Source organism: Lactuca serriola, chromosome 3 (genome assembly GCF_051521515.1).
Source record: "Lactuca serriola cultivar US96UC23 chromosome 3, Lser_US96UC23_V15, whole genome shotgun sequence".
Lineage (NCBI taxonomy): Eukaryota > Viridiplantae > Streptophyta > Magnoliopsida > Asterales > Asteraceae > Lactuca > Lactuca serriola.
In genome coordinates this window covers 92692811-92712081 of record NC_136410.1, presented here as the reverse complement: position 1 = coordinate 92712081, position 19271 = coordinate 92692811, and the positions used below count along the sequence as shown (strand labels likewise).

At 33.2% G+C, this 19271-nt stretch overlaps 1 protein-coding gene across 1 annotated transcript; it reads left to right on the top strand.

Moving 5' to 3' along the window:
• Positions 1-14035: 14035 nt before the first annotated feature.
• On the top strand, positions 14036-17954 carry LOC145094581 (cold-responsive protein kinase 1-like). The gene is made up of 8 exons (XM_079032722.1): positions 14036-14505; positions 14643-15043; positions 15694-15816; positions 15924-16051; positions 16513-16723; positions 16820-17063; positions 17149-17308; positions 17558-17954. Exons 1-8 carry the CDS (start codon positions 14102-14104, stop codon positions 17807-17809), a joined length of 1923 nt encoding a protein of 640 aa, XP_078888848.1. The 5' UTR covers positions 14036-14101; the 3' UTR covers positions 17810-17954.
• The last annotated feature ends 1317 nt before the right edge of the window (positions 17955-19271 follow it).

Genomic DNA, 19271 nt, shown 5'->3' with positions numbered 1-19271 from the left:
TTTATAACCAAATGCTACTATAGGATTGGTGTGTTCAAGATAAAAGCAAAATACTTTCATTTCTTCAATAATGTCAAATGCAACAAAAAAGTAATGTATTGACGGTTAAACAATAGCAGCCTACTTTAGTATTTTAGGAATTATTAAACCAATCGAATATAATCAGTTTAACATATCCAAAGTAGTATGTTATAATTACCAAAACGGCCTACTATACTCAAATTCACAGATTCACAAGTTCAATAAATAGAAATTTACTTTTGCATTTCCACCAAAGAGCCTCATCACTGATAAGTTTCTGAAATATGCACGAAAAAAAAAAGTTAGGATATTAGAGCCTTCTTATGCATAAGGCAATTCCCATGTCACCATCTTCCTCCAAATCAGTCTATTTTGATCATTAAATTAATTTGAAATTAATTCATGATCAATACTAATTAAATAATATGATTTATCAATTAATATATTATACTTATACTATATTAATAAATTACAAATAACCTCTTTCTTAAATATCATTCCTAACAAATTTGTCTGGTGAATGCAACCCAAAATTGATTATGCTATTATCGGGTTAAGTACATACCAGTTATAATTATCAGCTTAAACACCTAATCCAATAGGTCCTAGGGCAACGCCCCTATGGGTGGGGTCCAAGGTAAATCTGGCAAAACTTGACACGACATGAAAAAATCTGACACGAACCCGACACGACATTAGAGGGTTAGGGTTAGAGATTTCGACACGTTTATGTAAACGGGTTGACACGACACGACATAATAGTTAAACAGGTAGGGTTAGAATCAAGACTTTCACTTCGAAGATGACTCGATTATGACTCGTTTAATTATATATTATTTATTATAAATTTCATATTTTTATAAATACATTATATGTTATAGACTTGTAGTGTGCTAAACTCAATAATTAGAAGTAATATTCAAATTAAAGTTACCTAATTTTAGTCATACTCACTACAAAAAATATGTCATTTAGTGGCACACAAAAACTGCCACTAAAACCCAAAAAATGTCACTAAAGGCTTTTTATATAATCTGCGGCACACATAATAAGTTTCACTAGAAACGCTCCCACTAAAACCATTTAGTGGCACATTTTGCTTTTGTTACTGTAGTTTTTTAGGCTTTTAGTGACACTTTTTTATTTGTCACAACAAAATAATACTTTTTTGTGGCACATATTTTGTGCCATTAAAAACTCATGTGATTCAAGCATTCATGCTACTTTTAGTTACATATTTTGAGATTTTAGTGACACTTTTTATTTGTCATAATACAAAAAATATTTTGTGGCACATTTTGCATCAGTAAATACTCATGGGATTCTATAATTTTACTTATATCTATATAATTTTTATCTATAACATAAAATAAAATAAATAATTAAATTGTTACACGTAGAAAATAATAACAATTTTATTGTTTTTCATCAATATTTTTAAACTTTTGAATCAAGTATTTAAGTAAATGTCAAAAGCAGCTAAACATTTGAAAAGTCATTTACGGATCCTTGAGCAGTTAAGGTGTGGTTTACATTGGCATGTAGAAAAGCCTGCATAATAGCAACATACAAAAAAGATGACAATTAGTTCATTTGACACCTCAAATGTCATATATCACATAAAAAATATTATAATAAAAAACTTTCACCTTTAATACATCAATGAGATGACCTGACATGCTTCCAATGTATGTCCTCCTGCAACCTCTAATGTTGGATTCGTATTTTACACCACCAAGATATATTCACATGAATTTTCTACCAAGATCAACACCACATATATCTTTTCAAATTACTATTTATGGTCTGTATTTGAGAATTATATTTTCCAAATTGGTTGCTAATTTTGCTGGAAACTGCTCCTCTGTTTTCACATTTAGTTTATCCACCTCATAAATGATTAAGCAGATTAAAAAAGTAAATAAAATGATAAGTTAATATAAAAGGGAAACCTTGAAGATGGTATGTCCAATAATGGGGCATGTCAGCATGAAAAAAAATGGAGTGGGGAGATCAAACTTCTGATGCAAGGTTGAAAGACTAAAATATTTTTTTGTCAAGAATAAACATTAAGTAATTGATTGTTTTTGTTAATGATCTGATATAATAGATCAAAAAGCCAAGTACTTTATCTTCGGCACTTGTCATAAATTTAACTAACCTGATTGTTCATAAGAAGTCTTACCTCTCAAACAAGGGATATTTCTGAACAACATTCGATTCTGTCAAAATCATGAAAGAAGATACAATGTTAAAGTAAAATTAACGCAAAATACATAATATTTGAAAAGGGTATATCATTTACTTATCAATATGTCTTCAAGATTACCAAGAAATGAAACATGGAATGAAAGATAAACATAATTTTCTATGTCATATTCTAATTAAACATGTAGAAACAAAAAAAAAAGTATAAATGATTAAGTAATACCTTTTCAATATCTTGCATAGATAATAAGATTCCATATGTTTTGACATGTCATAGATCATTTCAGAACACCGCTAGAAGTTAACAGCAATAGTTAAACATTGGTGAAACCTGAATAAAAGATATAAAACTAGTAAAAAGGAATGAAAATATAAGAATGCATGAAATTTCAAATCTTATCATCCTTTAGGACTTAAAACTTCATCAATTGAATTGAGCATCACTCTTTGTGAATACTTTTTAAGTGTTATTCCCTTAGATGAAGAGAAATGTTAGGTTTATCCATGGGGACACCACTGGTAGTTAAAACACATAAACTATTAATAAACACAAAGACTCAATAGAAACAAACATATCATTTTTTTCAACACATAACTAAAGTAATACCTGTGATTTGAAGATTTCCCATACAAAGATATTGGATACAAGAGAGGAGTTCATGAAGGGGGCATAGGTCAACTTAAGTTTGACCAAACAAGAAAGACAAAAAAAATGTTAAGGAACCATTGAAAACAACAAAAACATAATAAATGAAAAAAAACATAACAAAACAAAAACCTTTTTTGGTAACGGAGAACACACATAGAAGGGTATGATGTGGGTCATAGTGAGTGCTTGATCTTGTTTAAGCACCATTCATCCACAGATTGATAGAATCCAAGGTCTTTGTCTACAAAAATAGAGGTTGTATAAATGGAACATGTGTCAAAATATGTGGATTCTTAGGTAGCAAGATTGTTGTGGAAATAAGAGATCAAAGATGATAGATGAGGGTGTAGATTACCATTTAAATGTCTTCTGTAAGACTTCCTAAAAGAACCCTCTCTTTTTTCCCAGTATTCATAATTGGTACCTATATCAATATACGCATACTTTAGATCATAAATTTAATAAACAAATGAAAGTAGAGCAATAACCAATCTCATCACTGTCTTTAACTCCTAAAGTAGCTACAACATCTAGACATTCCTCAATATAAGTAATTTATGTGTTATGTTGTTGAATAAATGAATAATATTATTACTCTTGTCATTATATGATACGCAATTTTTGTTACCTACAGTTTACAGTTCATTTTATTTTCATACTTCCTGAAGATCTGTATTGAGCAAGAAGTTTCATCTCTACCACTTTGTTGTTGAAGCCTGGATATAAAAAAACAAGTCATAAAGCATGGAAAATGCAATAAAAGAATTATATATATATATATATATATATATATATATATATATAATTCAAAGAAAAAGACTAAAATGAGCACACACACCTATAATTGCTTCATCAATCGCTATTAACAACTACAAATGGTTTCTAAGATCTTGTAATACATCTATATTGGCCTGTTTATGGAACATCATCAACCTACATACAAGAAAATAGGCAATCATTAGCCAAGATCAGCAATGTAGGTCCTATAGAATAAACTCTAACAAACTATAATTAGATTTTAATTATAGCATTCCTAACATTGTTCATTTTACTGTTACATGATATAGTTATCCAAAAGAATTTCAAAAATGTAGATGCTATTTTTTTTTAAAAAAAATCATGTTCAGATCAAATCTATTTCCTGGATTGTTATCCTAGAGAGAAAACGCATCATACATTCGTATTTAGCTTAACAACAAATTTAAAACTGTAAGCTAATCGATATATAAAAGTGAAATCAACGCATTTCTCCATATCTTCAAATAAAAAGCCGCCCATAAACCATAACACAACAGTCACTGATCTGAAAGTTTCAAGAACACTAACACAAATCACTATAAAGTTGAAGTCTAGCGAAACAATCATAAATAAGGAGTCAAAATGAGATACCTTTCTTGGAAAAAGGCGAGAGTAGAGTTAACATCAAGACCTAATTCATTTAAATAAGCTTCAATATTTTTAGCAAAAGAAGCCGCATGTAGTTCCTATAATGCACACATATGGGAACTAGGATCATTTCTACCTTAAGCCAACTACAAACTTAAAATTTTCGAGAAAAAATTGTTTACAGAACGTTTTCACCTTTAGGAAAGTCATTTCTCATTTGAGCTTTTCATCGAACATCTTCTCTTCATGTTTCTAAAAAAGAAGTTATTACGATGTTTAACTTGAATTCACATTGATCGGCACTTCCATTTGGATAGAATATGTTATTCATGTTCAGATTACAGAACTGTGGGCTATATCATCATGTTTGAAAAACCATTTAGGGGAAGAATCGTGTGTTTGATGAATGAACTGACGAAGATGGATCATGTGACGAGAGTAGACGAATTTGACAGTGACGGTGCACGAATGCAACAACAGTGAAGTAGGTTGCGGCGACGCTGATTTAGTATGGACGATGGTGGCGGTGGTGCAGGGGAGACGATGTGATTTGAAGAGTGATTGTTTGAATAATGCTTGGGAAGGGTTTCAAATGTAGATGGGGTTAAAGTGTAAAATATATTAATGGTTGAATTGTTTATTTTGTAAAAAATTGAAGGGTAAAATAGATTGTTTTGTAAAAAGTTGATGTGTATCCAAGTCTCTTGGAGATTAAAAACAAAATGACGTCGATATTAATCGGTGATAAATTATATAATTAGAGTTAAGATAATAAGTTTACCAAAATACCTTCGTGTGATTAGTGTATGGGAGGGTACAACAGGATGAAGGTAAATAGAATAAAGCCAGGGACGATTATGAGAAATACTAAAAAATCGGACCAAAGTTGTAATTTTCGTAAAAATTATGGATCATTTTTATAAGTTGCCATTTTATTATAATAATGATACCATACAATTTTTTTAATAAAATAGAAATTTAATGGCATATTAAAACATTATCACTAATAATTTTCAATATTAATGACATAAAATGTTAAGTGTCACTTATTCTATTAATTTTTATAGTGTCATATAGAATATGCCACTAAAAACATGATATAGTGGCACATCAAACATATGTCACTAAAAATGTATGCCACTAAGGGGCTGTTTGGCAGGATCTGAATTTTTAAGATCTAAATTTTTAAGAGGTTTAAATTTCTAAGAGAGTCTGAAATTTTAGGATCTGAACTTTTAACATTCTGTTTGGTTAGAACATCTGAATTGTTGTGTTGAATTATAAAAAGACCATTTTACCCTTCTGTATTCTTTTTTGTTGAATTCAAAGTTTAGGTTTATAAAATAACTTAATCTAACTTGTTGAAGAATTATAAAAGTATATATAAACACCTTACACAATCCAAATTAAAACACAAATCCAAACGAACATCTATGATTAGCAAGAAAAGAACATCTATGATTAGCAACCAACTTTAATGTCAAATATTACAAACCTTACATCTTTAATGTTAAAGATTACAACCCACCATCAACCACTATCCCACCACCATAACCAACACAACTTCCATAGCCATTAATCAAAATCGAACATTACCCTCCTTCACTCCTTCCTGAACCACCGAACACCACCCACACAAAAACCATTCCTACATTTTACCACCATCATCACAACCTATACCGACAATACCAAATCACTCGAGAAAAAAAAACACAAAAAACTGACCATTAATTTAATCCCTCACCTGCGATTCCTGTTTCGATCGTCCTTTTCACTTCACGATGCCACCATTTTCAGACCTGAAATCAAGAAGCAAGGGAGACAGAGAGGAGGAAGGCTACAATTAGAATCGAAAAGGGTGTGAGCCGATCGAATTTTTAGACAGGACAAGAAGTGGAGTTCGATTTCTTTTGTTGTTGGGATACATACGTGGACTTGGGGGTTCACTGCCAGCGGAGATGGCAGCACTGGCGAAGAAGGTGGCCGGCTAGTGGTGGAGGGGAGGCGGAATCGGAGATACAGTGGGAAGGGGTGTCGATGTTTCTGAAAGAAAGAGAAGAGAGAAAGGAGCGAGGTATTAGGGCAAAAGAGGAATAGTCGTTCTCTTTTTTAAGTTCAGACACGTCTCCACATCTGAAAAATTAAGAGCCATCTAATAAATTAAGAGCCATAAATTCATATCCAACCAAACGGTCTGAATCTGAAAAATTAAGACATTACCTCTTAATTTCTCAATTAAGAGGCTACCAAACAGGGCCTAAATGACATTTTGTTTGTAGTGTGTACTCATCACCTATCCGTTTCGGTCCGAACATTAACTCTTTTTATTTTTCCTTCTAAACTTACTGTAAATTTTATCATTCCATCTCATAACTCCAGTATTTCACTTTTTCCTTTTTGCCTCCAGAACTCCTACTTTCCAACCTTTAAAATATTTCAAATCGACATGACTGAACATACTTACAAGGTCTAAACATTAACCCGAAACTCAAAACGAAACCGACTCGAAAATAAATGGGCTAACACGTCACGACATGATAATAAAACAGGTCGGGTTAGGGTCAAGTCATTTCACCCCGTTTAATGTACTGACACGACACGAACCCGACACGATATGACACGTTTGGCAGGTCTAGTTCAATGGGCGGCAGCCCCTGGCAGGGTCCAAGGGGCAGAGCTGAGGCTATATTACTATATAAAAAATGCCTTAAAAATCTGAATTTTCTGTAAATATGTAAACCCGGTTTTTTGACTTCGTTTTGACTTTTATTAATGATCCGATTTTGTGACAGTTTATGACTGTTTTTTTATAGTTGGATAGTTTTTGGACAAAGAAAACAGGATTGACAGTTTTCAAACAAATGAAGTACTTAATCATTTTGGTCATCATTCTCCTGTACAACAATCACGAAAATCATACTTCATATTCTCTGTTCTTAGAAATCTTCTGATTCTTAACTAATTAAAGATTGAAAAAAGCACCCAACGACTTTAATTTGAAAATGTACACACGATTCTAAGAATTTCTAAGCTTTTTATTACCGCGATATCTAACATCTACTTTTTGGTGCTTGTGGAACTTTAGAAATTCCATCGTTTTCGGAACGAGTCCTCCTCGTAAATCGCTTCTCATCGATGATATTGTTGAGAGGTCGTTTCTCTAGTTTTCTAATAGAAGTAGCAAAACTAAGCTTGGTTTGAGTTATTGGCTCCGTAACCCCACTTTATGTTATGTTCTGTTGTAATGTATTTATTCTAGCTTCTTGCTAGTTTAATAAATTCTGTCGTTCTAAAAAAATTAAAATTATTGTTTCTTCATGAGATATACCAAATACAAATTATAATAAGATGGTTATCTTTACAGAGAGCTATAAGTCTTTTATCAAAAATAATATCTTTTGAGAAATTATTGTCACGTTGAAAAAAATGTTGTGTAATAATTTATAATAACTTCGGCTACTTTAAAACCATATTGTATGTGTTTACACAGGCCTGGACCTGACGGTGGGCGACTTGGGCAACCGCCTAGGGCCCATGATCCCAGGGGGCTCAAAAAAATATATGTTATATGTGCTTTTAAACATGACAGAATATAAGTCTTTTATTAAGGGCCCAAAGCCCCAAAATAGCCCAATAAATCAACTTTTCAACAAGGAAGCGGCGCCTAATTAAAATTTGAGCGGCTAAGTCTGTAATTCATGCGACTTCAAATCTGTAAACCTAAGTTGGATGTATAACTCTGAATGGACAGAATCTGAATTGTTTTCTTGAAATGGAACGACAATCAAATTACTCAATGCTTAATCATTGTTAGCTTTCAATACGAAATTTTTTATTGGAACTGAAATGCAAGCACCGAGGGGGATAGGCCAATACGCACACAAGGTCATATTCAATGTGTAGTTTTTGCTTTGATTTTAAAATTGAAATTGTTTTGTTGAATGTGGAACTTCTTCAATCGTTTTCTTATGTAATTTGTGCTATGAATTAATACACTGATGCATACAGGGGCAAAATTCAGAAAATTTCCTTCATTTAAGTTAGTCCCGATTTTTGCTTTCTTAGACTATCAGTTTAGTATACCAGGTTAATCAGAAGCTTTAATAAAGTATGAACTACTCTCACTCTCGATTCTCACCTTCTCAGTTTGGATTTTGTTTGTTTACCTGGTTTTTATATCATTGGATATTTTGTTTGTATATCATGATTAATTAGAAGTTTTGTTTGTTTAATTAGAAAGTTATGATTTTTGTTTATATACTCAGATTTTTGTTTCGATGTTGTCACTACTAGAAAAATAGTCTTTTACGACGCGCAGTGCGTGTCGTAAAACGCTCAGACGACGGGCAAATGTGTGTCAAGGAAGTCCATGTCATAACGAGAGACGACACGCTTTTGCACGTCGTCTATTTACGAAGCGCATTTACGACGCACATTTATGACACGCATTTACGACGCACAGTTACGACACGCAATGCGTATCAAGGAAGGTCCTGTCATAAAGGAAGACGACACGCATTTGCATGTCGTAACCTTACGACGCGCGATTAGGACACGCATTGCGTATCATTAAAGCCCCTATCATAAATGAATATGACACGTATTTGCGTGTCATAATTTTATATGTTATAAATATATATATATATATATATATATATATATATATATATATATATATATATTGATAGAATTACTAATTTTCAAATTAAATAATAAATTGAAATTATCATAATACAAAATAAAAATATCATACATAAGAACAATAATTCATTTCAAAAAGATATCACATGTCAAACAAGTTACCTAACATTACATAACAAACAACACTACATGTCAACACTAATAACACTTAAAAACATGCTTTTTCTTGCATTTGGGGCACCCACTATTCTTATATCAGCAACCAACTTTAGGTCCAATTCCAACAACCTGTAATATTGACCTTAATCAGTTCAATTGTACATGACTAAATGACAATACTTATATATAACTATTGTAGTGCAAAGAAAAAAAAACATACGGGAGACTCTCCAATATGCAATGTGGGCATTGTATGACCAAGCTCTAGCAAAAGATCACCTAAATGTTGCATTGCAAGCCCAGACTGCGTGGCTTCTGATTGGATTTGGGTTCTCACTGTGACATCATCAGTACAATCTTTCTCAGTGCAAAATCGGAACACTTGAACTTCTTTCTTCTGCCCAATTCTATGAGCACGATCCTCAGCTTTACAAATCCACTTGTGGATTCTTGCAAAATTAAATTTATATTCGAAACATCAAGTAATCTTCTAGAATGTCCAGCAGCGTTGTCATCTATTATAGTACACCACAAATTCTTTTAATATAATAAGAAATAGACTTGATTAAACCAATACTTTCATGCGGCATAACAAATATAAATATAAATGTTAAAAGTATGAACCTGTGAGAATATCAACACCCTTGAATCACGTTCCTTCAATTTTGGAAGAAACTCATCTAGAAGCACCATTTTTCCTATGATTATAGAAGAATGGCCATCAGGTATAATAAGAAACTTCAATTTTACCAAAAGGGTTATATGCAAGGGCCTTTCAAGGTTTTCCCTTTTTCTCTTATTTTGTACATTTGGTGTTTTTTGCGACTCTACTCGGCGAGTCTAAGCATCAACTCGCCGAGTCCCTCCAAAATCTCCAAAATAAGTGAATAAATAATGTACCTGGAAATCCAGATGTTACAACATTGTTTTGGAGGATGAGAGACAGAGTCACCATTTTCCTGTAAAAATGTCACAAAAAAGTTAAAATTTCAGCTTCTTTTATGAACACTTTACCATTGATCTGCTGACTGCCATCATGCTTTTTAGCTATCCAAAGGGTATACAGATCAATCTGTGTAATATAAAACACAACGCTTAACCATGTTTTTCTTCAATCATGTCTTTTGACATATTGATAATAAAATATAATACTTAAGTTATCATTTATAATCACAAAATTCTGTGTAATATGAAGAGAGATTCATCTGCTGACTGCCATCATGCTTTTTAGCTATCCAAAGGGTTATATAGATCAATTTGCTACTTGTTGATAGTTAAGGTTTATAAGACATAGAAATATGTTAACAACATCAAAATTAAATTACCAATAACTTATCAACACGATTCTGATCTCGGGTTTCTTAATGATCCAACATCTGCTGTTGGAGCTAACCCAACGTACGTCATCATTGTGAATGCATCTTAAATGGAAATAAATATGTTATATATCTGAAATCAAAATAGAAACATAAAGAATTAAAAGAAATAGGTCATGTACCTGTCTCAAACAAGTAATCCACCTCTAATATTTCAACGGTCATGTGATTTTGGGAAATCTCAGGATGTTGGAAAGCTATACAACAAAATAATCATACAAATCTAATTATTGTAGCTTTAAATAATCAGAATCATAATTAGATAATCATTTGATTAAGGCTAAGAATATAAATCAATATAGGAGTTAATACATAAAATACAATTAATTTTCTTTTACCTTTACATACGCAGAGTAATCGCCACCACCAGAGACGGTGGTGGTTTTTTTTATTGACTCCAAGAAAGGAACAACATAAAAGCACCTAAAAGAAGGAAAATGGACAACAAGAAAAAAAGATGAATGAAACCAGGAAAAAATGGAAGAAAAATCAACCTGTAGCTGATAAATTGAAGGTCTCGAGTGTAGCTATGGGTTGCGACGGTCTCCAGCTACTGGTGGTTTCACAGGGAGGCGATAAGTAACGACGGCGAGCAAAGAGGAGTCGTCGCTTGAGGAGCTAATGATAGAGATAAGAAGATGAAGGGTCTATGAAAGGTGTCATTGTACAATATAGGGTGTGATATGTTGGATTAGGGTTTTAAGAGAGAAGGAATGCAAGTAATTCAGGGTGAGTGTGATTATCGTGGGTAGAAAGGGTTTGTAGAGAGAATGAGGGAGAGAATTAAGGTTGATCCAGTGGGAGGAGAGAGTGTAGAGGTAGAGGAAGGAAAATTGTGATTTTAGGGTTCAATAGCGATGGAGATGGCTTAGAGTTTGCAGAGAGAATAGAGAGAAGGTATGCAAGTAAGAATGGGAGAAGGAGTTGTGGTTAGAGGTGGGCAGTGTGAGGCTCTACCCAGCGGTGGATGGCCTTGCTCGGTCCACCAACAGGGTCTCAATCTCCGGTTGTGGAACAAGAACCGGACGTACAGAGAAAGTTAAGCAGAAGTTGGAGAGCAGATGTGGAGAAGTTATGGGAACAAGCGACGAAGACTCGAAGTTGTCGAAGGATCACACTGGAGATGCAAAGTAGGAGAGCAGACGTTGAAATGTGAAGCGGTGGAGGTTTTACAATCGAGAGAGAAGAAAGAAAAAAAGGGGGTTTTCTGCGGGGATGAGCTAGGGTTTTCAATCGGTGGAAACAAAGCATGCTTTTTAATTTTTGGGATTTCATTTCCCCTAGGATGAAACGCATTTCATTAAAATTTATAAAACGACATAGTTAGACGACATACATCTTATTTAAGGTGTCCTCCGTGTTTTTATTTTTATTTTTATTAGACACTAATTTTAGGGCACGCAAAAATGCGTGTCCTCTATTCTTCATATTTTGGAAAACTAACATCAATTTTTAATGCACACGCAAATACGTGTCCTCTATCAGCGCGTGTCATTGATTGTGCGTCGTAAAAAGTTGTATTTCTAGTAGTGTGTATTGAATGTTTAACTTTGGGCTTGTATGAGTTGTAAAAAAAACTTCTTTACAAATATTATTAGCTTACTTTCTTAACCTGAAAACCTTATAATGATGAATGATATTTTCTATTTGTATGGGATTGGTAGAAAGCATAATTGAAAGTTAACTGGACTATTTGGTGTTCATGTTGAAAGAAAATGATTAGTAACTAGATAGTTTGAATTGTTGCATTTTATTGGCTTTTGTTTGAAGCAAAGTGTAAATGTGGTCTGAAGCTTAGGGGTGTTCGTTTGGATGGATCGGTTTGATCCGATACAATCAAATAAATCCAAATTGATTTCAATTACAATTCGGTTGGATCGGCATTTATAATTCGGTTTTCAAAACCGAAACATTTTAAAACAACATATAATTATAATATTACCCAACTTTACACAAGAAGCAAAAACAAATAATTTTGTTGTGATTTGAAATTTATAAACAACTAATAAGAAGATATATTATAGTTAAATATTTTAAAGATACAAAACTTTTGAGAGAAAATGCATATTAATATTTTTTTTATCGGATGAAACAATTTTGAACCTATTTGAAAAAAGAGTAAATTATTGAAATTGTTCTTATGGTTTGGTTAAAATTGCATGTTTGGTTCCTAACTTTTTTTTTTTTGCACCTGGATCGTCCTTGTGGTTTGATTTTGTTATGTTTTTTGTCCCTATGGTTTGGTCAAAATTGCACGCTTGATCCCTAACTTTACGTATGTAAGGGACGAAAAATGAAACAAAATCAAACCACACAGACGATCCGAGTGCAAAAAAAAATGTTATGGACCAAACGTGTAATTTTGACCAAACCATAGGGACGATTTCAGTAATTTACTCTTGAAAAAATAAATTACAAAATTAATAAATAACTATAGATATATATTATAAATAGATAAATGATAAATGTTTATTCGGTTTTTTTGGACTATTCGGTTCTTATTTTATAAACCAAAATCAATCCGAAATTCAAAATAATAATTCGATTTTATTGAAAACCAATCCAAAAATCCGAATATCCGAACCAAATAGTCCAATCCAAATTCTCCAATTGGATAATTCGGTTTTATCCGAATAATAAACAGCCCTAGTGAAGCTTATAAAAACTGGTTTGTTGTAAAATATGTAGTGGATGTAAGTTTATATGCAAAACCCTAGAAATATATATGGATAATGTTTCTTATTTCAATGTACTACATCTTGCTTAGGCTTTTAGTATATAAGAAACTGAAATTATACTTTTTAAAGCAAAAATCTTGTATATAGAAATAAGATCTTCATCTTCTCCTTTGGTATTGAATATATATATATTTTTTTTTCTTTTTCGGTCATTTTGTAATCTTCTCTTATTGACATGTACATATTATAGCATACAAATTTTGTACTAATTGCTAGAAAGAGCAACAAAACTTAATTTATTTGTTTATTACAACTTACATTCATACTTTCAAATATTTCTATTATGCAACTATATATTTTCAATGTTTGCGTCTTTGATAATATTTCCAATGATTTTGCATTTAAAAAATAGAAATAACATTTTTCTTTATATTATCATATTTTTGTAAATTAATTGAATAAATTTGTATATAAAAACCTTTTATTTCGATTCATCCCGGGTCCAAAATATGTTTGGACCGGCCCTGTGTTTACAAAAAATGTAATCGTCAATTAAGTACGTACATTTCTTTATAAGGTATTAGTATTTTATGAATTATTATCTATTCGAATTGAAAATACGGTTAAAGAATACAAAGGCAAAACCCTTTTCTATGTTTCATTTTATTAGTATTTTATGTGTCATATAGTCGTAATATGCATATTTATTAAGCAGAGGACGACATCATGAGTATATTATTTATTCTAGAAGGATGTTGACCTTTGTTATTTATTACAAGTACAGAGGCGCAATGGCATGTTCATCAAGCAAAGGAGTACATCACTATTGAATATATTATTTTATTCAATAGGATGTATATCTCCTCTTTGGCCATATTTAAACCTATAAAAATTTTAGAAAATTTGTTTGAATTAACCCATCTTCTCCTATAAATAATGTGTGGAGTCCAGCTTCCTAAAACATCTGAAGACACGAGTATATCATGAAACTGACCACAAAATGGCAGTCATGCAGGTGGTGGATGGTGAGTGTAGTGGTAGTTCTTTTCATATCTATGGCACAGCCAGTAACATCACAAAAGATCGATAGAAATAACACAATGCTCAGGTGGTATTGTAGTGCGTACAGAGGCATGAACGGGGAAGTTTTTCTTAAAAACCTCAACACCACACTTTCTAGCCTCAGGAAGCAGTTATCCCGAGTCAATAATTATCACGTCGTTTCAAAGACTGTGATTAATGGCGAATCCGTCTATGGTCAAGCTTTCTGTAGGGCACATCTCTCGACTGCTGAGTGTCTATCTTGTTTTGACTCAGCTGTTTCTTATTTGAAAGTATGTGGCCTCCGAAATGGTGCTCATGTTTTCTATGATGACTGCGACCTCAGGTGATTAGGTTTTACCTTTCTCTATATTAAATTCCTAGAAATTTTTTATGGTTTCCTCAAATAGTTATATCATTGGACAAAAATATCATGGCTGAAATTGGTGAAATATCTCGCTAAAAGACTTTGTGGTGCTGCAGGTATGAGAACAAAAACTTCTACAATGATGCTATCATGAGAACTAGTACTATTGGAATATGTGGAAATACTACATCTTCACATCCAAAGGAACAAAAGAAAACAGCAAGTGGGTTGCTTTCAGATCTTCGGACAGCAATACCAAGAATACCAACTTACTTTGCTGCTTCCACCAGACAAATTACTGGAACCAATCAAACAGTGTATGCCATTGCACAATGTGGCCCCAACATAACCCAGAGTATGTGTGCAGAATGTTTAGAGATCAGATTCAGATTATTAGATAATTGTCTTCCTAGTACCTCAGGAAGGGCGATTGACGATGGATGTTTTATGAGGTATTCCGAAATTCCATTTTTTCAAGCCAATCAAACAACCGATATCAAATCTTTCTTAACGAATGGTACGACAGTTATTCTTCTACAAGTTTTTTTTTTTCCTTTATGATATTCTATACGTGTGTTTTTATGGTTATATTTTGTTGTCGTCCATAATAAATATGAACCATGGTTAGGTCCATATCAGTATGGGTGCAAACCAGCTAAGCCGAACCCGAACTTGGCGATGTTGGAATCAGGGTCCGTTTTAGTTATATGAGGCTCGAGCTCGAGCTTGGCTCGATTCGAGCTTTCTTGTACCGAGCTCGTAAAGAATTATACAAGCTTGATTTGGCTCGAGCTCGAATCGTTTTTTTGTCTAACGTACCTAAATAATCTTAATCTTGTTCTGAGCTCCTTAACAAGGGCGTTTACTAATACCTTAAATCCGTAATTACCTAAATATTTTTTTAATATATAAAAATAATAATTATTATATTATATATAGACTCGTTTAGACTTACGAGCCTAATCGAGCTTACTGACATAGGCTCAAGCTCGAGCTCATTTAATAAACGAGTTTAATATTAAGCTCAAAGTCGGCTTATGTTTTTTTAAAATAGATTTCGAATCGAGCTTTTAACGAGCCGATCCTAGAAGAATTGTAACTAAAAACACAAGCCCATAAATTGTTTTTATATAGTCAATGCTTATCTAAAGATAATCAACTTGACAGGATATTCAAGAAATTTGAGATCCATTATAGGCGGAGTTGTTGGTGGTATAGGATTTCTTTTGGTCATACTTGCATTCTTCTTCTGGCGTCGTCAATCAAAAATGTCAAAACACCGCAGAGAAGGTTAGTAATTCACATGCTATTAATTTTACAATTTTTTAATACTACCACTCTCTAATTTATTCAAGTTCATGTGTCACTACTAATTATGTGCAATCTAAAATTACCAGATAACCCAAGTGGAACAACCGACTTGTTGCAAAGGACAACAGTTTATACCTACAAAGATTTAAAAACCGCTACAAATAACTTTTCGAATGAAAATATAATCGGAGGCGGGTTTAACATGTTGTATAAGGTAATATTTGTTTCTGTTCAAAAGAACTTACCGAATAGTTCTATCGGTACAGAAATAAACCCACACACCAGCTGGTATAAACGTACAAAACCTCTCAACATTAAACAATGGATATATATTAACCTCTTTGTCATTTCATTACGCAATCACGTGACCTAAACAATATTTTTAAGCCCCATTACATAGAGGCAAAACAACGGACTGTGATTCTGGTAGAAATTCCTAAGCGCTTGGACTAGCTCAAACATACAACATGCTATACCACAGCATAAAAAAGTTAGAATGAATCGTGCTAGTAGTGAACATTAACCAATTAAATATTAGTACATGCCCGAGGTGTTTTATTTTTCTTTATGGAACAACAACAATTTTGAAAAAAAAAAAAATATCAAGCTAGTGAGAGAAAGCTATAATTAACGAGGTGTATTTCTTTTAACTGCTTGTGTATATGGCAAAATCAGGGTGTTATGAAGGATCAAGTTACTGTTGCAATAAAGAAAATTGTCGCAGCATCTAAGAGTGGAAAAACCGACTTAGATAGTGAAATCCAAATCATCAGTAATGTTCATCACCGCTATCTCGTACGTTTCCTTGGATGTTGTCGTAAAGGACCTCACATGTATCTTGTCCTTGAGTACATGGAAAATGGTAGCCTTGATAAATTTCTCTATGGTGAGTTAATTTAACGTTTATAGTTATTAATTGCATGCAATCTTCCAATTTGAATACTGAACACTGAATTAATCAACTAATAAATTTGCACCTTAGGTGACAAACGGGGTACCCTAAATTGGCAACAAAGGTTTGATATAATATATGGTACAGCCAGGGGTCTTGCATATCTACATGATCAATACCATGTCACAATCATTCATAGCGATATAAAACCCAGCAACATTTTGTTGGACAACGAATTTCAACCGAAAATTTCTGATTTTGGGCTACTAAAACTATTGCCAGAAGACAAAAGTCATCTCAGCACCAAAGTTAGCGCCAAAGTTACAGGCACCTTGTATACGTTCTTACTATACGCGATGCATTTTTCTCTGGCAAAGTAACTTTGAAACCTAATTAGCGGTTGTCATTCTTTTTGCTAGGTTTAATGGATACATAGCACCTGAATACGCAATGAACGGGCTGTGCTCCGAGAAAGTTGATGTATACAGCTTTGGTGTCGTCATCCTCGAAATCATTAGTGGAAAATGCTCCAATGACATGCTTCAAAATGAATTTCTCTCACTAAAACTCGTTGATCATGTAAGAATCTTAAGGTTATGGTATTAGCACATGATATATATATGCTTCCTCAGTTCTCTAGTGTATCTTGAGTTTGATTTGATTTGTTTTTCACCTATGATGAGCTTGTATTGTTGTTTTGGGGTTTCTCATGATAACCTAACGTGTATGAGAGCGAATCCCGCACTTGGACAGAATACGAGTCATGAAGGGTGCAGCCATTCATTCTTTTAGAATTTAACTTTTCTTCATTATCATTTACTATAATAGGCAAGGAGTTTATATGAAAACGACGATCATTTGACTCTCATGGACGTTACACTAGATCCAAGTGAATATATGAAAGAAGATGCAAAGAAAATCATAGAGATAGCGTTGATGTGCATACATTCAACGGCTTCAGCGAGACCATCGATGTCTGACGTGGTTATACTTTTAAGTGGACTTTCATCGGAGGTAAAACGTCCAATATTGAGATCTATGATGGACGATTCTGATATGAAAATTCAAGTAGAACTCTAGTAAATTTCCATGCGACGAGTCATTACAAATTGAGATGTTTGTGGTTTGTGCTTAGTAATGTATAAATGATAAAAAACATTTGACTTTTTCTTTGTTTTCTTCGTAATTTGAATGTTTAAAAATAATTTAAATTTTCTCCGTTTAATTGCGTTGGTCATTCTCAGGCATTATCAGGCATTATGTTTGTTGTTGTTACTACAAATAAAATAAATGTATTTTTTACTTATTATTGTGAGGATCGTTCCAAATATATTTTGGGTCCAGGACGAAAGAAAAAAATGAGCCTTTAAAATACATAAATATTATCAAGTTTTTTATAATAATTTAATAATTGAAATAAAATTATTTGTGTTATCTTCTAAATATAACAATTTCCATAAAAATTTGGGCTCTTTTGAAAAATGGGCTCTGCACGGTCGCCCCTATCGCCGACCGTCTGGGACGTGCCTGATTATTGTTAGAGATATACCAGCTTTGACCGATTCAAAGGACGTATATCTTGGGATCAGTAGGATTAGTTTGTAGTTGTAGCTGATTTTTAGCTTTTTGTGTTTAACAACCTTTCTTTGTTGAAGTCTATATATAGAGCAACTAGCTTTCAATAAAGATTTAGAGACTAATTTTTATTAGTAAATTAGGCCGAGTGGTATACCGAGCACCAGGACGTTCGTGGTTGAGCTGGCCACGAACAACGGGCGTGCACATTACCCCGTTGCTTCGTGGTGGTTCGTGGTCGTTGTCTCTCGTGCTCGGCACAACGGAAACGCACACCCAATCAATTCGAAGCCTTCCATTTGAACGTTGCAATAGCCGTTTGTAGCCGTTGAACGACTACTTAAAAAAATAAAAAATAAAATAAAAAAATTTAAATAATTAATTTACCTATAAATACCAAATTTTTACTTTTTTTTACACCATTCTTCTCTTTCTCTATATACAAACTACACACTATATCTTCACAACAAAAAATCATGGACCCCAACCAAAATACCCCTCCAAACTACAGAAATCGCAAACCCGATAATACTTTCGCGTTAAATACAACACATCGCCAATTCCCGACTACGGAGTCACCTCAAGGCGGGTTTATCAATCTACTTCAAACCGGTTCTCCAATCCAACGAACACCACTTTCCCAACAACAATACAAACATTTTCCGTCTTTCCAACAACAACAAATTTCACAACAATACCAACAATTTCAACAACTCCAACAACAATCGTCACAACAACAACCACCAAGCTCACAACCACCACTTTCGCCGGATTTTGTTGCAGAAACGCAACCTTCACCACCACCTCAACCAAAAAAGAAAAAAGGAAAAAAATCAGCCCGACCCACTACCGCCTAAGAAAGGGTCCCATGGACAAAAGAAGAAGAAGAAAAGTTAGCGGAGGCATGGGTGGCGCTTCCGAAGATCCAATTGTAGGAGATAGTCATCCTTTTGGATGTTTTTGGGAG

Coding starts and splice junctions, on each gene's coding strand:
- LOC145094581 (XM_079032722.1), top strand. CDS start 14,102: ATGAAACTGACCACAAAATGGCAGTCATGCAGGTGGTGGATGGTGAGT. Junction 15,817..15,923: donor GTCAAAACACCGCAGAGAAG/GTTAGTAATTCA, acceptor TAAAATTACCAG/ATAACCCAAGTGGAACAACC. Junction 16,724..16,819: donor CCTTGATAAATTTCTCTATG/GTGAGTTAATTT, acceptor TTTGCACCTTAG/GTGACAAACGGGGTACCCTA.